The sequence below is a fragment of the Ascaphus truei genome, chromosome 17 (assembly GCF_040206685.1).
Source record: "Ascaphus truei isolate aAscTru1 chromosome 17, aAscTru1.hap1, whole genome shotgun sequence".
NCBI lineage: Eukaryota > Metazoa > Chordata > Amphibia > Anura > Ascaphidae > Ascaphus > Ascaphus truei.
Window position 1 is genome coordinate 18976775 of NC_134499.1, and position 22022 is coordinate 18998796.

Sequence of the window (22022 nt, forward strand, 5' to 3'; positions counted from 1 at the left end):
CTTTGTTGGGGATCAGTATTGGGGTACATGGGCAGTACAATGTGTTGGGGCCTGTATCGGGGTGCAGGGGCATTTCAGTGTGTTGGGGATCAGTATTGGGGTTCATGGGCACTGCAGTGTGTGTTGGGGATCAGTATTGGGTTACAGGGGCAGTGCAGTGTGTGTTGGAGGTTAGTATTGGGGTGCAGGGGCTGTGCAGTGTGTTTTGGGGTGTCATTATTGGGGAGCAGGGGCTGCGCAGTATGTATTGGGGGTTAGTATTGGAGTGCATGGGCAGAGATGTGTGCTGGGGGTCAGTATCAGGGTGCAGGGGTAGCGTAGTGTGTGTTGAGGGGTAAGTATTGAGGTGCAGGGGCAGTGTAGTGTGTGTTGGGCGGGTCAATATTCTGGTGCATGGGCAGAGCTGCGTGTTGGGGTCAGTATTGGGGTGCAGTGGCAGTGCGTCTTGGGGAGTAGGTATTGGGGTACAAGGGGAGTGCAGTGGGTTGGGCGTCAGTATTAGTGTGCAGAGTCAATACAGTGTGTGATGGGTGGTCAGTATTGGGGTGCAGAGCTGTGTGTTGAGGATCAGTATAGGGTGCAGGGTCAGTGCATTGTGTGTTGGTTGTCAGTATTGGGGTGCAGGGGCAGTACAGTTTGGGGTCAGTATTGGGGTGCAGGGGCAGTGCAGTGTGTTGGGGGTCAGTATTGGGGTGCAGGGGCAGTGACATGTGTGTTGGGGTTCAGTATTGGGGTGCAGGGGCAGTGCAGTGTGTTGGGGGACAGTATTGGGGTGCAGGGTCAGTGCAGTGTGTTGGGGTCAGTATTGGTGTGCAGAGGCAGTGCACTGTGTTAGGGGGTCAGTATTGGTGTGCAGGGACAGTGCAGTGTGTTGGGTTGTCAGTATTGGGGTGCAGGGACAGTGCAGTGTGTGTTGGTGGTCAGTATTGGGAATCAGGGTCAGTGCAGTGTGTTGGGGGTCAGTATTAGGATGCAGAGGCAGTGCAGTGTGTTGAGGGGGGGCAGTATTGGGGTTCAGAGGCAGTGCAGTGTGTTGGGGGTCAGTATTGGGATGCAGGGGCAGTGACATGTGTGTTGGGGTCAGTATTGGGGTGCAGGGGCAGTGTGTTGGGGGACAGTATTGGGGTGCAGGGTCAGTGCAGTGTGTTGGGGTCAGTATTGGTGAGCAGAGGCAGTGCACTGTGTCAGGGGGTCAGTATTGGGGTGCAGGGACAGTGCAGTGTGTGTTGGTGGTCAGTATTGGGAATCAGGGTCAGTGCAGTGTGTTGGGGGTCAGTATTAGGATGCAGAGGCAGTGCACTGTTAGGGGGTCAGTATTGGGGTGCAGGGACAGTGCAGTGTGTTGGGGGTCAGTATTAGGATGCAGAGGCAGTGCACTGTATTGGGGGGGGGCAGTATTGGGATGCAGGGACAGTGCAGTGTGTTGGGGGTCAGTATTAGGATGCAGAGGCAGTGCACTGTTAGGGCAGTATTGGGGTGCAGGGACAGTGCAGTGTGTTGGGGGGGGCAGTATTGGGGTGCAGGAGCAGTGTAGTGTGCTGTGAAGGTCATTCTCCGTTTCTAGCTGTGATTTCATAAGGTATTTGGCAGATGAATGAAGTAATATTTGGCAGATGAGCTGTGATCGCTGGGCTCAGCGCTGCACTTAGGTCAGTTGGCAGAGATGGTGCTTGGTACGTGAGGCTTCACTGGGGGCGGTTTGGTATATTTAGGGCTTCTATAATCACCCCTGAAAAAAAAAGAGCTAATCTCACTGGAACTTACTAACAAGCTTCTCATTAGATGGTGATAGTGCAGGAGCCGGGAGAGACCTGGTGTCCCCAAATGTTGCAGTATTGCCCAGTCATAATGTCCTTTTATGCATAAAAAGGGTACAGCGCCAGTTCAAACATCCACCTCACACACATAGTGCTACACAATGACATGTACAATATACATAGCACAGTACAGCGGCAGTGCCAGCCTCTATAACTCCTCCTATTACCCCATATAACCTCTCCCTATAACTCCTCCTATTATACCATATAACCTCTCCCTATAACTCCTCCTATTACCCCATATAACTGCTCCCTATAACTCCATATCACGTACGACCCCCTGCTAGCACGCAACCTGCATACGGGACAAGGGTTAATACCGACGCTCGCAAGCGCTACCACTTTTCACCTCCGCAAAGGTCCATCAAATGGACAGTATCTCCTCTGCAGGATCTATGATCAATACACAGCCGCAAGCTGCCCCACCCTTCACCTCCGCAAAGGTCCTCAGATGAGTAATATCTCTCCCAAATCCGTCCCAATATACCACCGCCACGAACAGCACACAAGTGAGCACGTGACTTAGACATGCAACCAGGGTTAATACACATGGCTACTCTAGCCAACTCACTTTTCTCCTCCGGAAGGGACCAGCGAGTTAGTATTAACCAGTTACTCAATTGCAAATCATATCTATCCACTGCCACCACCTGGGGGTATGCAAATAATATAAGATGTAAAAATGATATTTGCCGGGGCCCCAGGTCCCTGCTTATTATAGAAAAAGCTATGCACTTTAACACACCAAAATCAGTTGTAGCCAAATGTGTCCGAACACTTTAATACTCTCCTCAGAGTGTGCAATGGTTCATTCAGAGCCCAAAGCATTACTTATTAAATGTTTTAATATATATAAAAATGCAGTGCTTAGGTTACAGAAAAAGGATTATGGAAAACATACAGTTACAATACAAGGCAGAACAGCTTCTTAAAATAAAAGGGTAAAACAGACAGAAAATCTTATACTTTACCAAATGCTATGGATTTTCCCCAGAGAGGCCACTGGCTCAGAACATAAGGTCTCACGTGCTTTGCCCAAAGCATGCCTCTGGTGAGATCTGATTATTATACTTGCCCAGACTTAAATACAATTCTTTCCCATTGAACACAACCTAAACCCAGCTCCTGTAGTAAATCCGCTGTGAGATTGACAGCCTTAAGACAGAGTAAAACACCTCCCACCAAATTACGTTTAAAACGTATTTTCCAAATCAAATTGTACTCGTAACTTCACCTCTGTAATACTTACACACACGTGAGACACACAGCAATACATTCAGGCACTCATGGCGGACTCAATTAAACTAAATATAACAGTGTAATCCTAAAATTAAGAGAAATATTAATATCTGGCTCTTAGTACCTGCTAGGCCTGACGGGTCTGTAATCATTATGTGCGAGTCGGTTACACGGATACACACATGTAATTTTTAGCATGTTCAGCAGAGGATATCACATGATATTCTCATATTTAATAAGGTCACTCTTGGTTTGATACCTTCTGTAGCCACGCCTCTGACCATCCTTGCACCCCCTGCCGAGAAATGGTTTGAAGCTCGGTCTCCTGTGTACAGACAGGTGTCACAGGGGCTATATTTTACACCCAAGTCTCCAGACATTGCCCTTATCTAGACTCTACCAGCCATATACACTAGGCCTGCAAAAAGGTGTTAACCTACAATAAACCCAGTCTTTGTACTTTTCACACCCAACTTCAATCAAGCCCTATTGAAGCCCCCACAGATTCCTGACAAGACAGACCACAAATGTTGTATTTTAAACTCAAACTGTAGCTCATTAACCCCTTAAGCACCAGAGGGATTAAAATACCTAATATCTCATGGCATTATTATGACGGGCAAGGGTAACCAGGCTTCTTAGTAGAGGTTAAGCCCTCTGGTTGCCTCGGATCCTGTGGGCCCCTGGCAGCCCCCCAGCGCTATAAGCCAGGGGCCAGGTATATGTACATGTAAAGTTAAAGTGACCCCTGCTTTTCCACTTTCCATTTTCCATGTACCCCAGACTCATGAAACTTGCTGTGTGCAAGTTTTAGGTGGGATATTTGGGTAAGAATGCAATTATTTTGTTTGCAGGCGTTCGGGATCCGGAGTTACCGGTAGTACCTTCATTCTACCCGGCGTGCAGGCACTATTTGCCGGTACGTGAGTAGAATTACACCGGGGCTGTCCAGCGTCCCCCAGACTCCTGAGTTTCGAGCCCCGATATCCCAGTCCCAAGTCCCTTACAGTAATGAGTCTCCCCAATGTCCCCCATGGATTAAAGTATGTTTTATCATGTTTGATACATTTCTTATAAGGCTCTATGCAGCTTGCCCGGGCAAGCAGTTAAGGTGCCAGCAAGTCTGCATAGGGTCCGTAGTTCAAAGGGGAGAGGATGTCCAGAGGTGTGAAAATGTTTGATGGGCGTGGGAAGGGCGAATTGCCAGGTCCGGACTACATAGGGCACCCTGCGGGGACACCTGTAGTTTCCAGACTTGGTGGAGCCGTCACTGCAGGTGGCAATGAGTTAGCCGGGGAGGATGCAGCCATAGAGTCTGCTCTCCTTTTGGCTAAAATATTATTTCCCACTCACCCGGCTTTTCGAGCCTGCTGGGCACGCCTACTCCTCTGACGTCAGCCGGGGACGAGCCCCTCTTTCTATTGGCTGACGGGGAGGAATTCCCACGCTCCGATTGGCTGTTCCGTCCCTCTCCGTTCTGGGGATAGCCCAGCGGAGTGTATGTGAGGTGCTGACCAAGAGAGGGAGCAAGTCCATCCAAGCCAACCAATGAGGTGAGTCGATGAAGCTACGGCGGGCTTTTCAAAGTGGCTCTGTTCGAAATAACAGAGCGACCTGGCTTCAGTTTGCCTCGCAGAGACTAAGTCCCGTTTTTTGGCGCCAAAGTTCTCAGAATCGAATGGAGCGGTCGCGGCTAGAAATTGAAGCCAAAAAGAGGACCAGGGGAACCGGGGGTATGGCCCGGTCAGGGTAAGCTCATCCAAGCAGGCGCCCTGCACCTAGGAAAGCCTAGATTTCCCCCCCAGACCCCCAGTAAGTGTATTTTTAACTGTTCCTTATGTATTTCTTCCTGTTGTACGCGGGTTTACCAAAATAAAGGCAATTTGTTTTTATTATCTTGTTCTGCCTAATGAATGATCCCGGTAATATATAAATGGTGTAGAAAGTACCTGGTCTCCCCTGACAACTATCCTTAAAATGAGCGAAGTGTCTGGCTTACACGCCAGTCCCGCGCTCATACAAATAACACCTATAACATTTCCGCTGGGTCCCTAGGGGTGACAGGCTGTACTGGGAATCTCTCTTTGCCCCCGCATTGGCACAATCCCCCTTGGACACCCCCCTGACGTCTTCTGTGAAGGCGGGCTGTACCTGGAGACTATCTTTACCCCACACTCCGGTACAACCCCTGTCGGTTACGCTTCCCCGGTCCCCAGTGTGCGTCAGTACCTGAAATTGTTCATCGGGTTCCTGGGCTTGGTCTCATGTTGGGTAAACATCTTTCCAAGATCATTATCTAGTAGCACATTAGCTGGAATAACATCAATTAATTCAAACCCTGCCCAGTGTCCCAGTTCAAGTATACCTTTGCCACTGGCAAAACGTGGCGGCCCCCTCCCGCCACCCCCATATGCAGAGTCCTTCCAGGAGTGATTTCCTCAGGCCGCACCAGTCCTGGCCGCACCAGGGTAAGTGTAGCACCTGAGTCTCTCAGCCTTGGGTGAGTTTCCGACCCACCAGGACTGGCTGCAAGTGGGCACCGTTGTTTCCTTCTTGACCAGGTACCACACGGGCACCTAGTCGCACTCCTGAGGAGAGATCCCTCCAGAGGCAGTTGCAGGCCTCTTCCTTTCTGGGCAGTTGATGCTGATGTGCCCCAGCTGTTGGCAGGCAAAACACCGACGGGTATCCCCCTGTCTCGTGTGTGCCAACCACCCCCCAGCCGAGAAATGCTTTGAAGCTCGGTCTCCTGTGTACAGACAGGTGTCACAGGGGCTATATTTTACACCTAGGTCTCCAGACATTGCCCTTATCTCAACTCTACCAGCCATATACACTAGGCCTGCAAAAAGGTGTTAACCTACCATAAACCCAGTCTTTGTACTTTTCACACCCAATTTCAATCAAGCCCTTTTGAAGCCCCCACAGATTCCTGACCAGACAGACCACACATTTTGTATATTAAACTCAATCTGTAGCTCATTAACCCCTTAAATACCAGAGGGATTAAAATACCTAATATCTCATGATATGCTCTCCCTAACTCCTCCCTCTGACACTCCCTAACTCCTCCCTCTGACACTCCCTAACTCCTCCCTCTGGCACTCCCTAACTCCTCCCTCTGACACTCCCTAACTCCTCCCTCTGACACTCCCTAACTCCTCCCTCTGACACTCCCTAACTCCTCCCTCTGACACTCCCTAACTCCTCCCTCTGACACTCCCTAACTCCTCCCTCTGACACTCCCTAACTCCTCCCTCTGGCACTCCCTAACTCCTCCCTCTGACACTCCCTAACTCCTCCCTCTGACACTCCCTAACTCCTCCCTCTGGCACTCCCTAACTCCTCCCTCTGACGCTCCCTAACTCCTCCCTCTGACACCCCCTAACTCCTCCCTCTGGCACTCCCTAACTCCTCCCTCTGGCATTCCCTAACTCCTCCCTCTGACACTCCCTAACTCCTCCCTCTGGCACTCCCTATCTCCTCCCTCTGACACTCCGTAACCCCTCCCTCTGGCACTCCCTAACTCCTCCCACTGACACTCCATAACTCCTCCCACTGACACTCCATAACTCCTCCCACTGGCACTCCCTAACCCCTCCCTATGACACTCCCTAACCCCTCCCACTGTTACTCCCTAACCCCTCCCACTGACACTCCCTAACACCTCCCACTGACACTCCATAACTCCTCCCACTGGCACTCCCTAACCCCTCCCTATGACACCCCCTAACCCCTCCCACTGTTACTCCCTAACCCCTCCCTCTGACAATCCCTAACTCCTCCCACTGACACGCCCTAACCCCTAAACTAAACTTTTTTATTTCTATATTATAGCTCAAAAGCTCTTGCAACAGAAAAAAAGAGAGAATTAAACGGTTTTTAAGATTAGGAAGGCACCCAAGTCAACATCTACATTTAGACCCAGAGGTATCAATGTTTTTAATGTATGTATCCATCTGGTCTCCAGTTTTGAAATACTATTGACGGTGTCCCCTCCTCTCCAGTTATATAACAGCTTGTCTATTCCAATACATATTATACCAGCAGGATTTTTATCATGATGTTCAGCAAAATGTTTGGACAAATTGTGTTGCAGAAAACCTTTTTTTTTTTGTACAAATATTTTATTAGAGGTAACGAGAAAGGGTTAATACAACATTACCTTGATTGCGAATGTCAAGATGCATTTTACGGTGAGTTTTTAACAGCAATAAGAGACCTTGACACTTAAATAATTAAACGCTATCCCTTTGACATGAACAACAAGGGGTAACGTTTTCTTCCCATCTTATAATTAGGATCGAGCTCGCCCCAACCAGTGGGATCCAGCATTGCAGTATAAGGGGTCTAAACCCGAAAAGCGTTTGGGAAAGAAAGGGAAGAACACGGAAAAAGGAGAGGGGAACGAGAAGAGGGAGAGAGGAAGAGAGAAGAGAGGGGGGAAAGAAGGACGGAGGTGAGGAGGGAGGGAGGGAAAGAAGAGGAGAGGGAAGCGAAAGAGGGGGTGGGGGGGAACCGTCAGCGGTCCGCGGGTCCCCCCAGCTCCTTTCCTCACTTTGGGACATTAGTATTTATGGTCAGCAGAGGCACCTGGAGCACCGGTTTTATCTTTAGGAGTCTGCAGAAAACCTTTTTGAATGTTTGTAATATATAAAATCAAAAACGAATAGACGATACCGTTCTGTGGCTAACTAAATGCTTTTATTTGTGCGAGATACACTGATCTCTTCTTCCGGCGATGGTACAATGGATAAAGCAAGAGAGGTTTTTACTTAAAAACAGCGCATCCTGGAATGTATCTGTGACTGTAGCCTATCCCTCCCCCCTGTGCAGTATGCGATTTATGACTTAAGGTGTTAAATGGTCCCTGAATGTTAGTGATGTAGTGTGTGTGTCTTCAAAAACCCATTTGCAGACACCTACAACACAAAATTCTCCCAACAACTGTGCACCAGGAACTCTGAAAGATTAAGGAACCATCTGATTAGCATCTGTTACAGCAACAGGAGAAATATAAAAGAGATGACAGACTGCATCCTGGACACACAAGAAATACACACAGATACATGGAGGACTCCAAACATTCTAAATAGCAACAAGGAAAAGAAACTCCACAGACTGAGGCTGAGAATGAGATACTCTGCAGCAGCCAGCACAACCATAAACAAACAAATAGGGACCATCACCAACAGCAGGACTGCACTGTTAACATCTCAGACTACACACCAAATCAAGCCGAGTCCTTAGTATTATCAAAGGGTCTCACATTCTGCCCTACCAAGCCTATGGACAAGATTGAGCTGTGCAGTGACCTAGAAGAGTTCTTCAGAAGACTACGTCTTGAGGAGTTCTTCCATGACCGACACGACCAAGAGTGCGCCAACACTGCAGAAGGAGAGCCGCTGCACATGAGCAGGAGGAAGCAAAAATCCAACTGGATCCCACAAACTGGGTGCAACCCTAAACTGGACCGGTACATCGAAAGCTTTAGACACAGAGCCAAATCCACCGTCCTGGACAAAGTAAGGAAACAAACGTATAATCTGACACTGATGGAGAGGAGAGCCATAGAATCGCTAAAGGCCAACCACAACATAACAATCAAACCTGCGGACAAGGGAGGAGCAGTGGTCATAATGAACACCACAGACTACCTGCGGGAAGCACACAGGCAACTCTCTGATGCAAAGTATTACACCCAACTACAGGAGGATCCAACAAATAAATACATGAGAGAACTCCTCAACAGAATCATCAAAACACTCCCGATCCACACAAGAGAACAAATTCTGGACCTGATACCAGCTAACCCAAAACCTGGCCCATTCTACAGCACAAGCTCCCTAAAATTCTCAAAGAGGGTAACCCTGGGCGCCCTATTATCTCTGGATCTGGCACACTAACTGAGAATATTTCTGGCTGGGTGGAAGTAATTATAAAACCACTTGTCAAGAAGAAACCTAGCTATATCCAGGACACCACCGACCTGCTAATCAAACCTAATGCCATTGGCCCCCTCCCAAAGGGAACACTGCTAGCAACCATGGATGTAGAATCACTTTACACAAACATCCCCCACGAAGATGGGATTTCAGCCTGCAGATACTTTGTGGGACCACAGGAGCCACTCACAGAGACAGTGACTAAATGCCTCAAATTTATTCTGACCCATAACCATTTCACATTTGGAAATGACACATACCTCCAGACAACCGGGACTGCTATGGGTACTTGGATGGCGCCACAGTATGCCAATCTGTTCTGCGCAAAACTGGAAAGTGACTTTCTTTCCACCTGTCACTTGAAACCCCTTACATACCTTCGGTACATCGATGACATCCTCCTGATTTGGACCTCTGGTGAACAGGACCTCATACAGTTCCATGAGAACTTCAATACGTTCCACCTGACCATCAACCTCAAACACCCATTCCCCAAAGTATATTTCCTAAACACCAATATTACTATAAAGAACAACCAACTACAGACTTCTGTATACCGCAAACCTACAGACAGAGCCAGCTACTTGAGGGACAACAGCTTCCACCCCACACACACTAAGCATGCAACCATCTACAGTCAAGCCATACGTTACAACCGGATATGCCCCGACACAGCAGACAGAGGCCAGCGGATTACAGCCTTGAGACCGGATTTCATAAACCATGGATATAACCACGGAATTGTAGACCAGCAAATCCACAAAGCCACCAGAATACCAATAAGTGATCTCCTTGAATACAGACAGAAATAGACAAGCGACGGGGTAACTTTGGTGGTCACATATAACCCAGACCTAGAAGCCCTATGCAAGATCGCCAGGGAACTACAACCCATTCTCCAGGAACATACAAGACTGCAACAGGTCTTCCCTGAGACACCCTTATTATCATACAGACAACCTCATAATCTCAAGAAAATGATGGTGAGGAGTAAAGTATTCAACAGTACAACTGAATGCGGGACAATACCATGCCAGGACGCAACATGCAAAACCTGTGCAATGCTCCACACAGCGGGTACAATATAAATACCACACAGGAATCTGGAGTACAAAATCAGAGGAAGGTTTCCCTGTTCCTCCAGCAATGTCGTGTACCTCATCATGTGCATGACATGCCCAGGGGGCTGCTACTACATAGGTGAGACGGAACAGGGGCTAACAAGAGAATGAATCTGCATCGCCACAGCATCACACGCGGAACAAGAGACAGTCCTGTCGACGAACATCTCTCTGACTCTGGCCATAAGATGAACGATCTGAAGGTGGCCATACTCAAAGGTAATCTTAGAACACCGAAAGAGAGATGGTTGCATGAATACAAATGTATGCAACTGTTTGGGACACTTTGTAGTGGCCTAAACCGAGACCGCAGTTTCATGAGTCACTACCCTGACAGAAAACTCTCTTGCCATGAGTGCTAAAGGCCATGTCTGTACATACTGTGCTATATGAATGCACACATAGCTGTCTCTTACACATACATATGTACAATGTAATTCTATCCCTGTATACCAATAGGGACCACATATTTTCTACACACACTAATAGTAATGCAACACCCTCTTACATTTCTACACCTACCCCCACCATTGGTATACACTCCCACACACACCTTTAGTAAAGCGCTCTATACAGTGTGGGCGCTTTATACATTTATATTTACACACATACACACATACTCTTACATCACTAACATTCAGGGACCATTTAACACCTTAAGTCATGAATCGCATACTGCACAGGGGGGAGGGAGAGGCTACAGTCACAGATCCATTCCAGGATATTTTTAAGTAAAAACCTCTCTTGCTTTATCCATTGTACCATCGCTGGAAGAAGAGATCAGTGTATCTCGAAAGCTCGCACCAGTAAAAGCATTTCGTTAGCCACAGAACGGTATCGTCTATTTGTTTTTGATTATTAAGCTCGGCTAACATGGTACCGATACCTCTATGAATATGTATATATATACAGTGTTCGACAAACCTATACATTTGCTCGCCCCGGGCGAGTGGATTTAACATTGTGGCAAGCTCCTATTGGCCCAAGCAGCACACGTGTGGTACTAGGTGGCGAGTAGATTTTTTTGTTCGGCGAGTAGATTTTTTGGTGATTTGTCGACCACTGTATATATATATATATATGCAAATATAGCTGTATGCTCATCTGCATGTCTTAGGCAGGTCTGCAACCCCGCCTTTCCCCATTATCACCCAGCATACAGCACTTCCACTGCAGCAAGGGATTCTGGGAAATGACATACAAAATATATATATATATGTGTGTATATACACATACACAATATATACACAATGCTGTATTAGAGATATACATATATACACATTTTGTATTATAAAGTGCCCGCTCTATATATAGAATTACATGTGCATGTCCAAGCCTTCTGATATAACCCCGTGTATATATATAGCTGTGCCCCACATACTCTGGTTACTCTGCGTCACTAGGAAGGGGGGCTTACCTCTGCCCTATAAATACAGAAGGGTCAGTACTGTGTGAGGAGCTCACATTGCACTCTCCCCCAGCCTCCTGTGCGAGGCATGACGGGGTTAAATGAGGTCACTGTGGAGGTGGGGAGGCTTGTCCTAGAGGTCTTATCTCCTGCTGCACACTTATACACCATGCATAACACTGCAGTGTGTGACACACTCATACACACTCATACACACACACACACACACACACACACACACACACACACACACATAGTTAAACTCACATGCACTCTTGTACATGTGCACACAGTTACACACACACATGCACACACACTTAGTTAAACACACGTGTACATGTGCACACATATAGTTACACACGCGCACACACATAGTTACACACACGCGCACACACATATAGTTACACACTTGTACATGTGCACACATAGTTACACACACTCGCACGTTCACACACATATAGTTACACACTTGTACATGTGCACACATAGTTACACACACTCGCACGTTCACACACATATAGTTACACACACTTGTACATGCACACACATATAGTTACACACACACACACATAGTTACACACACACACATATAGTTACACGCACACACACAGTTACACACACTTGTACATGTGCGCACATAGTTACACACACTCGTACATGCACACACATATAGTTACACACACTCGTACATGCGCACACATATAGTTGCACACACTTGTACATGCACACACACACACACGCACATAAATATAGTTACACACACGCACACACATATAGTTACACACACTCGTACATGCACACACATATAGTAACACACACGCACACACATATAGTTACACACACATGCACACACACTCGTACATGCACACACATATAGTTACACACACTCGTACATGCGCACACATGTAGTTACACACACACATATATATATATATATATATATACACACATACAGGCAACTCATACATTTACACACATATACACATGCCCCCCCCATAAACTCGCCCCCGTACATCCACCCTAATACTCCAGTCCTATAGCCATATAATTATTGATCCCGGCTGCACCTTCCCGGCTCTCTGAGGTCACTTTATCTAAAACCACCCTCCCCCTTCTCCAGTACTCTGCTCGCCTCAAGGATCGTCCGCTGTGAGAGACAGAGCCGGGCACCTCTAGGACCAGTGTACCCCCATACACAGAGATGCAGGGAGCGAGGCAGAGCCGGGCACCTCTAGGACCAGTGTACCCCCATACACAGAGATGCAGGGAGCGAGACAGAGCCGGGCACCTCTAGGACCAGTGTACCCCCATACACAGAGATGCAGGGAGCGAGGCAGAGCCGGGCACCTCTAGGACCAGTGTACCCCCATACACAGAGATGCAGGGAGCGAGACAGAGCCGGGCACCTCTAGGACCAGTGTACCCCCATACACAGAGATGCAGGGAGCGAGACAGAGCCGGGCACCTCTAGGACCAGTGTACCCCCATACACAGAGATGCAGGGAGCGAGACAGAGCCGGGCACCTCTAGGACCAGTGTACACCCATACAAAGAGATGCAGGGAGCGAGACAGAGCCGGGCACCTCTAGGACCAGTGTACCCCCATACACAGAGATGCAGGGAGCGAGGCAGAGCCGGGCACCTCTAGGACCAGTGTACCCCCATACACAGAGATGCAGGGAGCGAGGCAGAGCCGGGCACCTCTAGGACCAGTGTACCCCCATACACAGAGATGCAGGGAGCGAGGCAGAGCCGGGCACCTCTAGGACCAGTGTACCCCCATACACAGAGATGCAGGGAGCGAGGCAGAGCCGGGCACCTCTAGGACCAGTGTACCCCCATACACAGAGATGCAGGGAGCGAGGCAGAGCCGGGCACCTCTAGGACCAGTGTACCCCCATACACAGAGATGCAGGGAGCGAGGCAGAGCCGGGCACCTCTAGGACCAGTGTACCCCCATACACAGAGATGCAGGGAGCGAGGCAGAGCCGGGCACCTCTAGGACCAGTGTACCCCCATACACAGAGATGCAGGGAGCGAGGCAGAGCCGGGCACCTCTAGGACCAGTGTACACCCATACACAGAGATGCAGGGAGCGAGGCAGAGCCGGGCACCTCTAGGACCAGTGTACCCCCATACACAGAGATGCAGGGAGCGAGGCAGAGCCGGGCACCTCTAGGACCAGTGTACACCCATACACAGAGATGCAGGGAGCGAGGCAGAGCCGGGCACCTCTAGGACCAGTGTACCCCCATACACAGAGATGCAGGGAGCGAGGCAGAGCCGGGCACCTCTAGGACCAGTGTACCCCCATACACAGAGATGCAGGGAGCGAGGCAGAGCCGGGCACCTCTAGGACCAGTGTACCCCCATACACAGAGATGCAGGGAGCGAGGCAGAGCCGGGCACCTCTAGGACCAGTGTACACCCATACACAGAGATGCAGGGAGCGAGGCAGAGCCGGGCACCTCTAGGACCAGTGTACCCCCATACACAGAGATGCAGGGAGCGAGGCAGAGCCGGGCACCTCTAGGACCAGTGTACCCCCATACACAGAGATGCAGGGAGCGAGACAGAGCCGGGCACCTCTAGGACCAGTGTACACCCATACAAAGAGATGCAGGGAGCGAGGCAGAGCCGGGCACCTCTAGGACCAGTGTACCCCCATACACAGAGATGCAGGGAGCGAGACAGAGCCGGGCACCTCTAGGACCAGTGTACACCCATACACAGAGATGCAGGGAGCGAGACAGAGCCGGGCACCTCTAGGACCAGTGTACACCCATACACAGAGATGCAGGGAGCGAGACAGAGCCGGGCACCTCTAGGACCAGTGTACCCTCATACACAGAGATGCAGGGAGCGAGGCAGAGCCGGGCACCTCTAGGACCAGTGTACCCCCATACACAGAGATGCAGGGAGCGAGACAGAGCCGGGCACCTCTAGGACCAGTGTACACCCATACAAAGAGATGCAGTGAGAGGGACAGAGCCGGGCACCTCTAGGACCAGTGTACCCCCATACACAGAGATTCAGTGAGAGGGACAGAGCCGGGCACCTCTAGGACCAGTGTACACCCATACACAGAGATGCAGGGAGCGAGACAGAGCCGGGCACCTCTAGGACCAGTGTACACCCATACACAGAGATGCAGGGAGTGAGACAGAGCCGGGCACCTCTAGGACCAGTGTACACCCATGCAAATAGATGCAGGGAGCGAGGCAGAGCCGGGCACCTCTAGGACCAGTGTACCCCCATACACAGAGATGCAGGGAGCGAGGCAGAGCCGGGCACCTCTAGGACCAGTGTACCCCCATACACAGAGATGCAGTGAGAGGGACAGAGCCGGGCACCTCTAGGACCAGTGTACACCCATACACAGAGATGCAGGGAGCGAGACAGAGCCGGGCACCTCTAGGACCAGTGTACCCCCATACACAGAGATGCAGGGAGCGAGACAGAGCCGGGCACCTCTAGGACCAGTGTACACCCATACACAGAGATGCAGGGAGCGAGGCAGAGCCGGGCACCTCTAGGACCAGTGTACCCCCATACACAGAGATTCAGTGAGAGGGACAGAGCCGGGCACCTCTATGACCAGTGTACCCCCATACACAGAGATGCAGGGAGCGAGACAGAGCCGGGCACCTCTAGGACCAGTGTACACCCATAAACAGAGATGCAGGGAGCGAGGCAGAGCCGGGCACCTCTAGGACCAGTGTACACCCATACACAGAGATGCAGGGAGCGAGGCAGAGCCGGGCACCTCTAGGACCAGTGTACACCCATACACAGAGATGCAGTGAGAGGGACAGAGCCGGGCACCTCTAGGACCAGTGTACACCCATACACAGAGATGCAGGGAGCGAGACAGAGCCGGGCACCTCTAGGACCAGTGTACACCCATACACAGAGATGCAGGGAGCGAGAAAGAGCCGGGCACCTCTAGGACCAGTGTACCCTCATACACAGAGATGCAGGGAGCGAGGCAGAGCCGGGCACCTCTAGGACCAGTGTACCCCCATACACAGAGATGCAGGGAGCGAGACAGAGCCGGGCACCTCTAGGACCAGTGTACACCCATACACAGAGATGCAGGGAGCGAGACAGAGCCGGGCACCTCTAGGACCAGTGTACACCCATACACAGAGATGCAGGGAGCGAGACAGAGCCGGGCACCTCTAGAACCAGTGTACACCCATACACAGAGATGCAGGGAGCGAGACAGAGCCGGGCACCTCTAGGACCAGTGTACACCCATACACAGAGATGCAGGGAGCGAGAAAGAGCCGGGCACCTCTAGGACCAGTGTACCCTCATACACAGAGATGCAGGGAGCGAGGCAGAGCCGGGCACCTCTAGAACCAGTGTACACCCATACACAGAGATGCAGGGAGCGAGACAGAGCCGGGCACCTCTAGGACCAGTGTACACCCATACACAGAGATGCAGTGAGAAGGACAGAGCCGGGCACCTCTAGGACTGGACGGCTCAAGGATACACTAGGACTTTATGATTTATGAGGTTCAGGGTGAGCCCAGGGACATGGTGCTTGGCACCTCTAGGACCGGTTCAATCATGGGAAAGGTACTGGAAAAGAGCTGCTGCACCTCTAGGACCCAGTGACTCGTGTGACGCTGACACCTTGCTGGTTTTCTGGTTAAGAGGGGATTTCTGATCAGATAACCGGAAGCAGCAGGACAGGGTGAGAGGGGGGAGGGAGGGACAGGGTGAGAGGGGGGAGGGAGGGACAGGGTGAGTTCAGGGACACTGGGGCACAGGTTGCACAATTCCAGTCTCTCTCAGGCAGGGACACTGCGTTCTCACTGCGATAGTGACCTCACCGTGCGAAGCATGCCAGGGGGAAGGGGGGGCTGTATCAGGGGACCCCAAGTCAATTTACCTTTTTTCTCTCATAAACTCCTCCTATTACCTCATATAACCGCTCCCAATAACTCCTCCTATTACCCCATATAACCGCTCCCTATAACTCCTCCTATTACCCCATATAACCGCTCCCTATAACTCCTCCTATTACCCCATATAACCGCTCCCAATAACTCCTCCTATTACCCCATATAACCGCTCCCTATAACTCCTTCTATTACCCCATATAACCGCTCCCTATAACTCCTCCTATTACCCCATATAACCGCTCCCAATAACTCCTCCTATTACCTCATATAACCGCTCCCAATAACTCCTCCTATTACCCCAAATAACCGCTCCCAATAACTCCTCCTATTACCCCATATAACCGCTCCCTATAACTCCTCCTATTACCCCATATAACCGCTCCCTATAACTCCTTCTATTACCCCATATAACCGCTCCCTATAACTCCTCCTATTACCCCATATAACCGCTCCCTATAACTCCTCCTATTACCCCATATAACCGCTCCCTATAACTCCTCCTATTACCCCATATAACCGCTCCCTATAACTCCTCCTATTACCCCATATAACCGCTCCCTATAACTCCTCCTATTACCCCATATAACCGCTCCCTATAACTCCTCCTATTACCCCATATAACCGCTCCCTATAACTCCTCCTATTACCCCATATAACCCCTCCCTATAACTCCTCCTATTACCCTATATAACCGCTACCTATAACTCCTCCTATTACCCCATATAACCACTCCCTATAACTCCTCCTATTAGTATAATACCCTTTTTCTGTGCTCCCCTCAGCACTGCTTCTTCTGCGCTCCCCTCAGCACTGCCTCTTCTGCGCTCCCCTCAGCACTGCCTCTTCTGCGCTCCCCTCAGCACTGTCTCTTCTGCGCTCCCCTCAGCACTGTCTCTTCTGCGCTCCCCTCCGCACTCTCTTCTGTCCCCCCCTTGTTTCCACCCCAATGTCCCCCACCCACCCTGCACTCTCCCCTGCTCCTCCCTGCGCTCTCCCCTGTTCCACCCTGCGCTCTCCCCTGCTCCACCCTGCGCTCTCCCCTGCTCCACCCTGCGCTCTCCTCTGCTCCTCCCTGCGCTCTCCCCTGCTCCTCCCTGCGCTCTCCCCTGCTCCTCCCTCCGCTCTCCCCTGCTCCCCCCCTGTGCTCTCCCCTGCTCCTCCCTACGCTCTCCCCTGCTCCTCCCTGCGCTCTCCCCTGCTCCTCCCTGCGCTCTCCCCTGCTCCTCCCTGCTCTCCCTGCTCTCCCCTGCGCTCTCCCCTGCTCCACCCTGCGCTCTCCCCGGCTCCTCCCTGTGCTCTCCCCTGCTCCTCCCTGCGCTCTCCCCTGCTCCTCCCTGCGCTCTCCCCTGCTCCTCCCTGCGCCTCCCTGCGCTCTCCCGTGCTCATCCCTGCGCTCTCCCCTGCTCCTCCCTGCGCTCTCCCCAGCTCCCCCCCTGCGCTCTCCCCTGCTCCCTCCCTGCGCTCTCCCCTGCTCCTCCCTGCTCCCCCCCTGCGCTCTCCCCTGCTCCTCCCTGCGCTCTCCCCTGCTCCTCCCTGCGCTCTCCCCTGCTCCTCCCTGCGCTCTCCCCTGCTCCTCCCTGCGCTCTCCCCTACTCCTCTCTCCGCTCTCCCCTGCTCCTCCCTGCGCTCTCCCCTGCTCCTCCCTGCGCTCTCCCCTGCTCCTCCCTGCGCTCTCCCCTGCTCCTCCCTGCGCTCTCCCCTGCTCCTCCCTGCGCTTTCCCCTGCTCCTCCCTGCGCTCTCCCCTGCTCCTCCCTGCGCTCTCCCCTGCTCCTCCCTGCGCTCTCCCCTGCTCCTCCCTGCGCTCTCCCCTGCTCCTCCCTGCGCTCTCCCCTGCTCCTCCCTGCGCTCTCCCCTGCTCCTCCCTGCGCTCTCCGCTGCTCCTCCCTGCGCTCTCCCCTGCTCCTCCCTCCGCTCTCCCCTGCTCCTCCCTCCGCTCTCCCCTGCACCTCCCTGCGCTCTCCCCTGCTCCTCCCTGCGCTCTCCCCTGCTCCTCCCTGCGCTCTCCCCTGCTCCTCCCTGCGCTCTCCCCTGCTCCTCCCTGCGCTCTCCCCTGCTCCCCCCTCCGCACTCCCCTGCTCCCCCCTCCGCACTGGGATACATTCACATTGAATACAGATTCTCATTCTGTTTAGTGATAAAATTGCGTTGAGTTTATTGAATAGAGCCAGAGACCTTGGACACCTATGAACAAGCACACGCACATCACGTACATCACACACATCACGCACATCACGTACATACGTACATACGTAGACACGTGTACACACACAAGTACAAACACACACATACACACAAGGACACATACCGGGAAGTGGATATTTTATTGAAGGTGCAGTGACCCCAAAATATTTGGGGCAGGTGAGTGATTGTGTTTGGGGACAGAGAGGGGGATGAGGACGCTCTGTGACGTAGGGGGTGGGGGCTGATGGGGGGAGGGGGACAAACAGAGACGCTTTTGTAACCACTGCCAGAGAGCCTAAAACAGGGGGAGGGAGAGCGCCCAGGATACAGACACAAACTAAACACATGTCCCCCCCCAGGAGGGGGAGCTCACAGGACATAGCCCCTCCCCCTCACTAAACACATGTCCCCCCCCAGGAGGGGGAGCTCACAGGACATAGCCCCTCCCCCTCACTAAACACATGTCCGCCCCCCCAGGAGGGGGAGCTCGCAGGACACAGCTCCCCCCTCACTAAGCACATCCCCCCGAAGGGGGAGCTCTCGAGATGTAGCTCTCCCCTCACTAAACACATGTTCCCCCCCAGGAGGGGGAGCTCACTGGATACAGCCCCGGCCCCCCTAACTAAACACATGTCTGTCCATCCCCCCCCAGGAGGGGGAGCTCGCAGGATACAACCCCCCCTCACTAAACACACATCTCCCCCGCCCTCCCCTCCCCCCCCCCCCAGGAGTAGGCCACGAGACTGAGTGTAATTGTGCTTAACTATTGCATGTTTTTGTCATGTAATTGCCACGTATTTGCTGGATCCGTCAGTTTCTGTATAGAACCTTAACCCGAAAATAATCCTATCCAGGACCCCAAAACTAATCCCCCCCCCTCTTTCTCATGTGTCCCCTCTTCACACCCAACGCTGGGCTGTGTGTGTCCTTCGATGTACAGAACACGCCCGCAAAGCTCTGGGCTATAGGTTACCGCCGGGCGGGGTCCTGGATCTTATATGTTTATTGTAATGCTCATTAGGGGAAAAGTTCCTGACTGCTCAAATTTTAGTTTTATAGAAGAACAAAGTCCCCAACACACACACACACAGACACACACACACACACACACACACACACTTTAAATTCACACATGCACATGTAAACTCACATACACACAAACACATACGATTACTCACACAGATTCAAACATATATATACACACACATATATACACACACACATTCTCTCTCTTCTGTTTTTCTTTTCCTATCTCCTACCCTTCCTCATCTCTCTCCCCCTATCCCTCACCTCCTCAAATCTCACATCCCCCTCTCCGTCACATCTCTATCACACCCCTCTCCTCGCATCTCTCACCTCCTCTCTCTCCCTCCCCACCCTACATCTACCCCCCTCTCTCTTCCCCACTCACCTCAGATCACTCACCCTCCCTCTATCCCCCCTCTCTCCCTCACCCCCGCTCTCTCTCCTTCACCCCCCCCGCTCTCTCTCCTTCACCCCCCCTGCTCTCTCACCCTCACCCCCCCGCTCTCTCACCCTCACCCCCCCCGCTCTCTCCCTCACCCCCCCCCCCGCTCTCCCTCCCTCACCCACCGCTCTCCCTCCCCCACCCCCCGGTCTCTCTCCCTCACACCTCCACCCCCCGCTCTCCCTCCCCCACCCTCTCTCTCCGTCACCCCCCACTCTCTCTCCCTCACCCCCGGCCTCTCTCCCTCACCCCCCCACCCCCGGTCTCTCTCCCTCACCCCCCCACCCCCACGCTCTCTCTCCCTCACCCCCCTTGCTCTCTCTCCCTCACCCCCGCTCTCTCTCCCTCACCCCCCGCTCTCTCCTTCACACCCCCCCGTTCTCTCTCCCTCACCCCCCCCCCCGCTCTCCCTCCCTCACCCCCGCTCTCCCTCCCTCACCCCCCGGTCTCTCTCCCTCACACCTCCACCCCCCGCTCTCCCTCCCCCACCCTCTCTCTCCGTCACCCCCCGCTCTCTCTCCCTCACCCCCGGCCTCTCTCCCTCACCCCCCCACCCCCGGTCTCTCTCCCTCACCCCCCCACCCCCACGCTCTCTCTCCCTCACCCCCCTTGCTCTCTCTCCCTCACCCCCGCTCTCCCTCACCCCCCGCTCTCTCTCCTTCACCCCCCCCGCTCTCTCACCCTCACCCACCCCCCGTTCTCTCCCTCACCCCCCCCCCACTCTCGCTCCCTCACACCCTCACTCTCTCCCTCCCCCCGCTCTCCCTCCCTCACCCCCCGCTCTCCCTCCCTCACCCCCCGCTCTCTCTCCATCACCCTCCCACCCCCGGCTCTCCCTTCCCCACCCTCTCTCTCCCTCACCCCCCGCTCTCTCTCCCTCACTCCCGCTCTCTCTCCCTCAACCCCCACCCCCGCGCTCTCTCCCTCACCCCCGCTCTCTCTCCCTCACCCCCCACCCCAACGCTCTCTCCCTCATCCCCACTCTCTCTCCCTCACACCCTCCACCCGCACTCTCTCTCCTTCACCCCCCCACTCTCTCTCCCTCACCCCCTCCACTCTCTCAACGTCACCTCCCCACTCTTTCACCCTCACCCCCCCACCCTCTCTCTCTCAACCCCCACCCTCTCTCCTCAGTCCCCCCACTCTCCCTCACCCCCCCACTCTCCCTCACCCCCACTTTCTCTCCCTGACCACCCCTCCTCTCTCTCCCCATCACTCCCCTACTCTCTCACCCCTCACCCCCCTCTCCCTCACTCCCCCCACCCCTCTCCTTCACCCCCCCCCCACTCTCCTCTGCCTCACCCACCCATTCTCTATCCCTCACTACCCCCCCTCTCTCTCTCCCTCACATCTATCTCACGCCCCCTGTCCCCCCCCCCTCTCTCTCACTCAGTTTACACATCTTATCTTGTTTATTTTCAGGGAGCAGAAAAGAACAGGAGGTGCAGAGAGGTTGGAGATACACACACACAAACACACACACACACAGTAACGCCAACTCACTAACACAAACACACACTAACTCACACAAGCGTGCACTGATTGCTGTATCACAGATCCCCCCGTGCTTCTCTCTTGCAGTGAGGGGAGCCTGGTGCTGCTGCTGAGCGCTAGTCATGCACTTTCCTGGGCAGACAGAGATGGCGGACATGAGCCTGAGCGAGAAACATGCAGAGGCTTTGGGCCTAGAGACACCGGAGCCCAGGTACCGGATGAATATGGCGCCCCGCTCTGTGACTCCCTGCGCTCCCCCCGCTCTGTGACTCCCTGCGCTCCCGCTCTGTGACTCCCTGCGCTCCCCGCTCTGTGACTCCCTGCGCTCCCCGCTCTGTGACTCCCTGCGCTCCCCCCGCTCTGTGACTCCTGCGCTCCCCGCTCTGTGACTCCCTGCGCTCCCCGCTCTGTGACTTCCTGCGCGCCCCCCGC

General features: G+C 52.9%; 1 protein-coding gene across 3 annotated transcripts in view; it reads left to right on the forward strand.

The window, feature by feature from the left end:
- SLC38A3 (solute carrier family 38 member 3) overlaps positions 1 to 22022 on the forward strand; it is a 75429-nt gene that overhangs the window by 14099 nt on the left and 39308 nt on the right. The window contains exons 2-3 of one of the 3 annotated variants that reach the window (XM_075574164.1): positions 7358 to 7515; positions 21678 to 21801. In XM_075574164.1, the coding sequence (XP_075430279.1) occupies positions 21713 to 21801 (89 nt within the window). In that variant the 5' untranslated portion in view covers positions 7358 to 7515; positions 21678 to 21712. Of the gene's footprint in view, positions 1 to 7357; positions 7516 to 21518; positions 21549 to 21677; positions 21802 to 22022 lie in introns of all 3 variants that reach the window. The other 2 variants (XM_075574165.1, XM_075574162.1) reach the window with 2 other exon arrangements.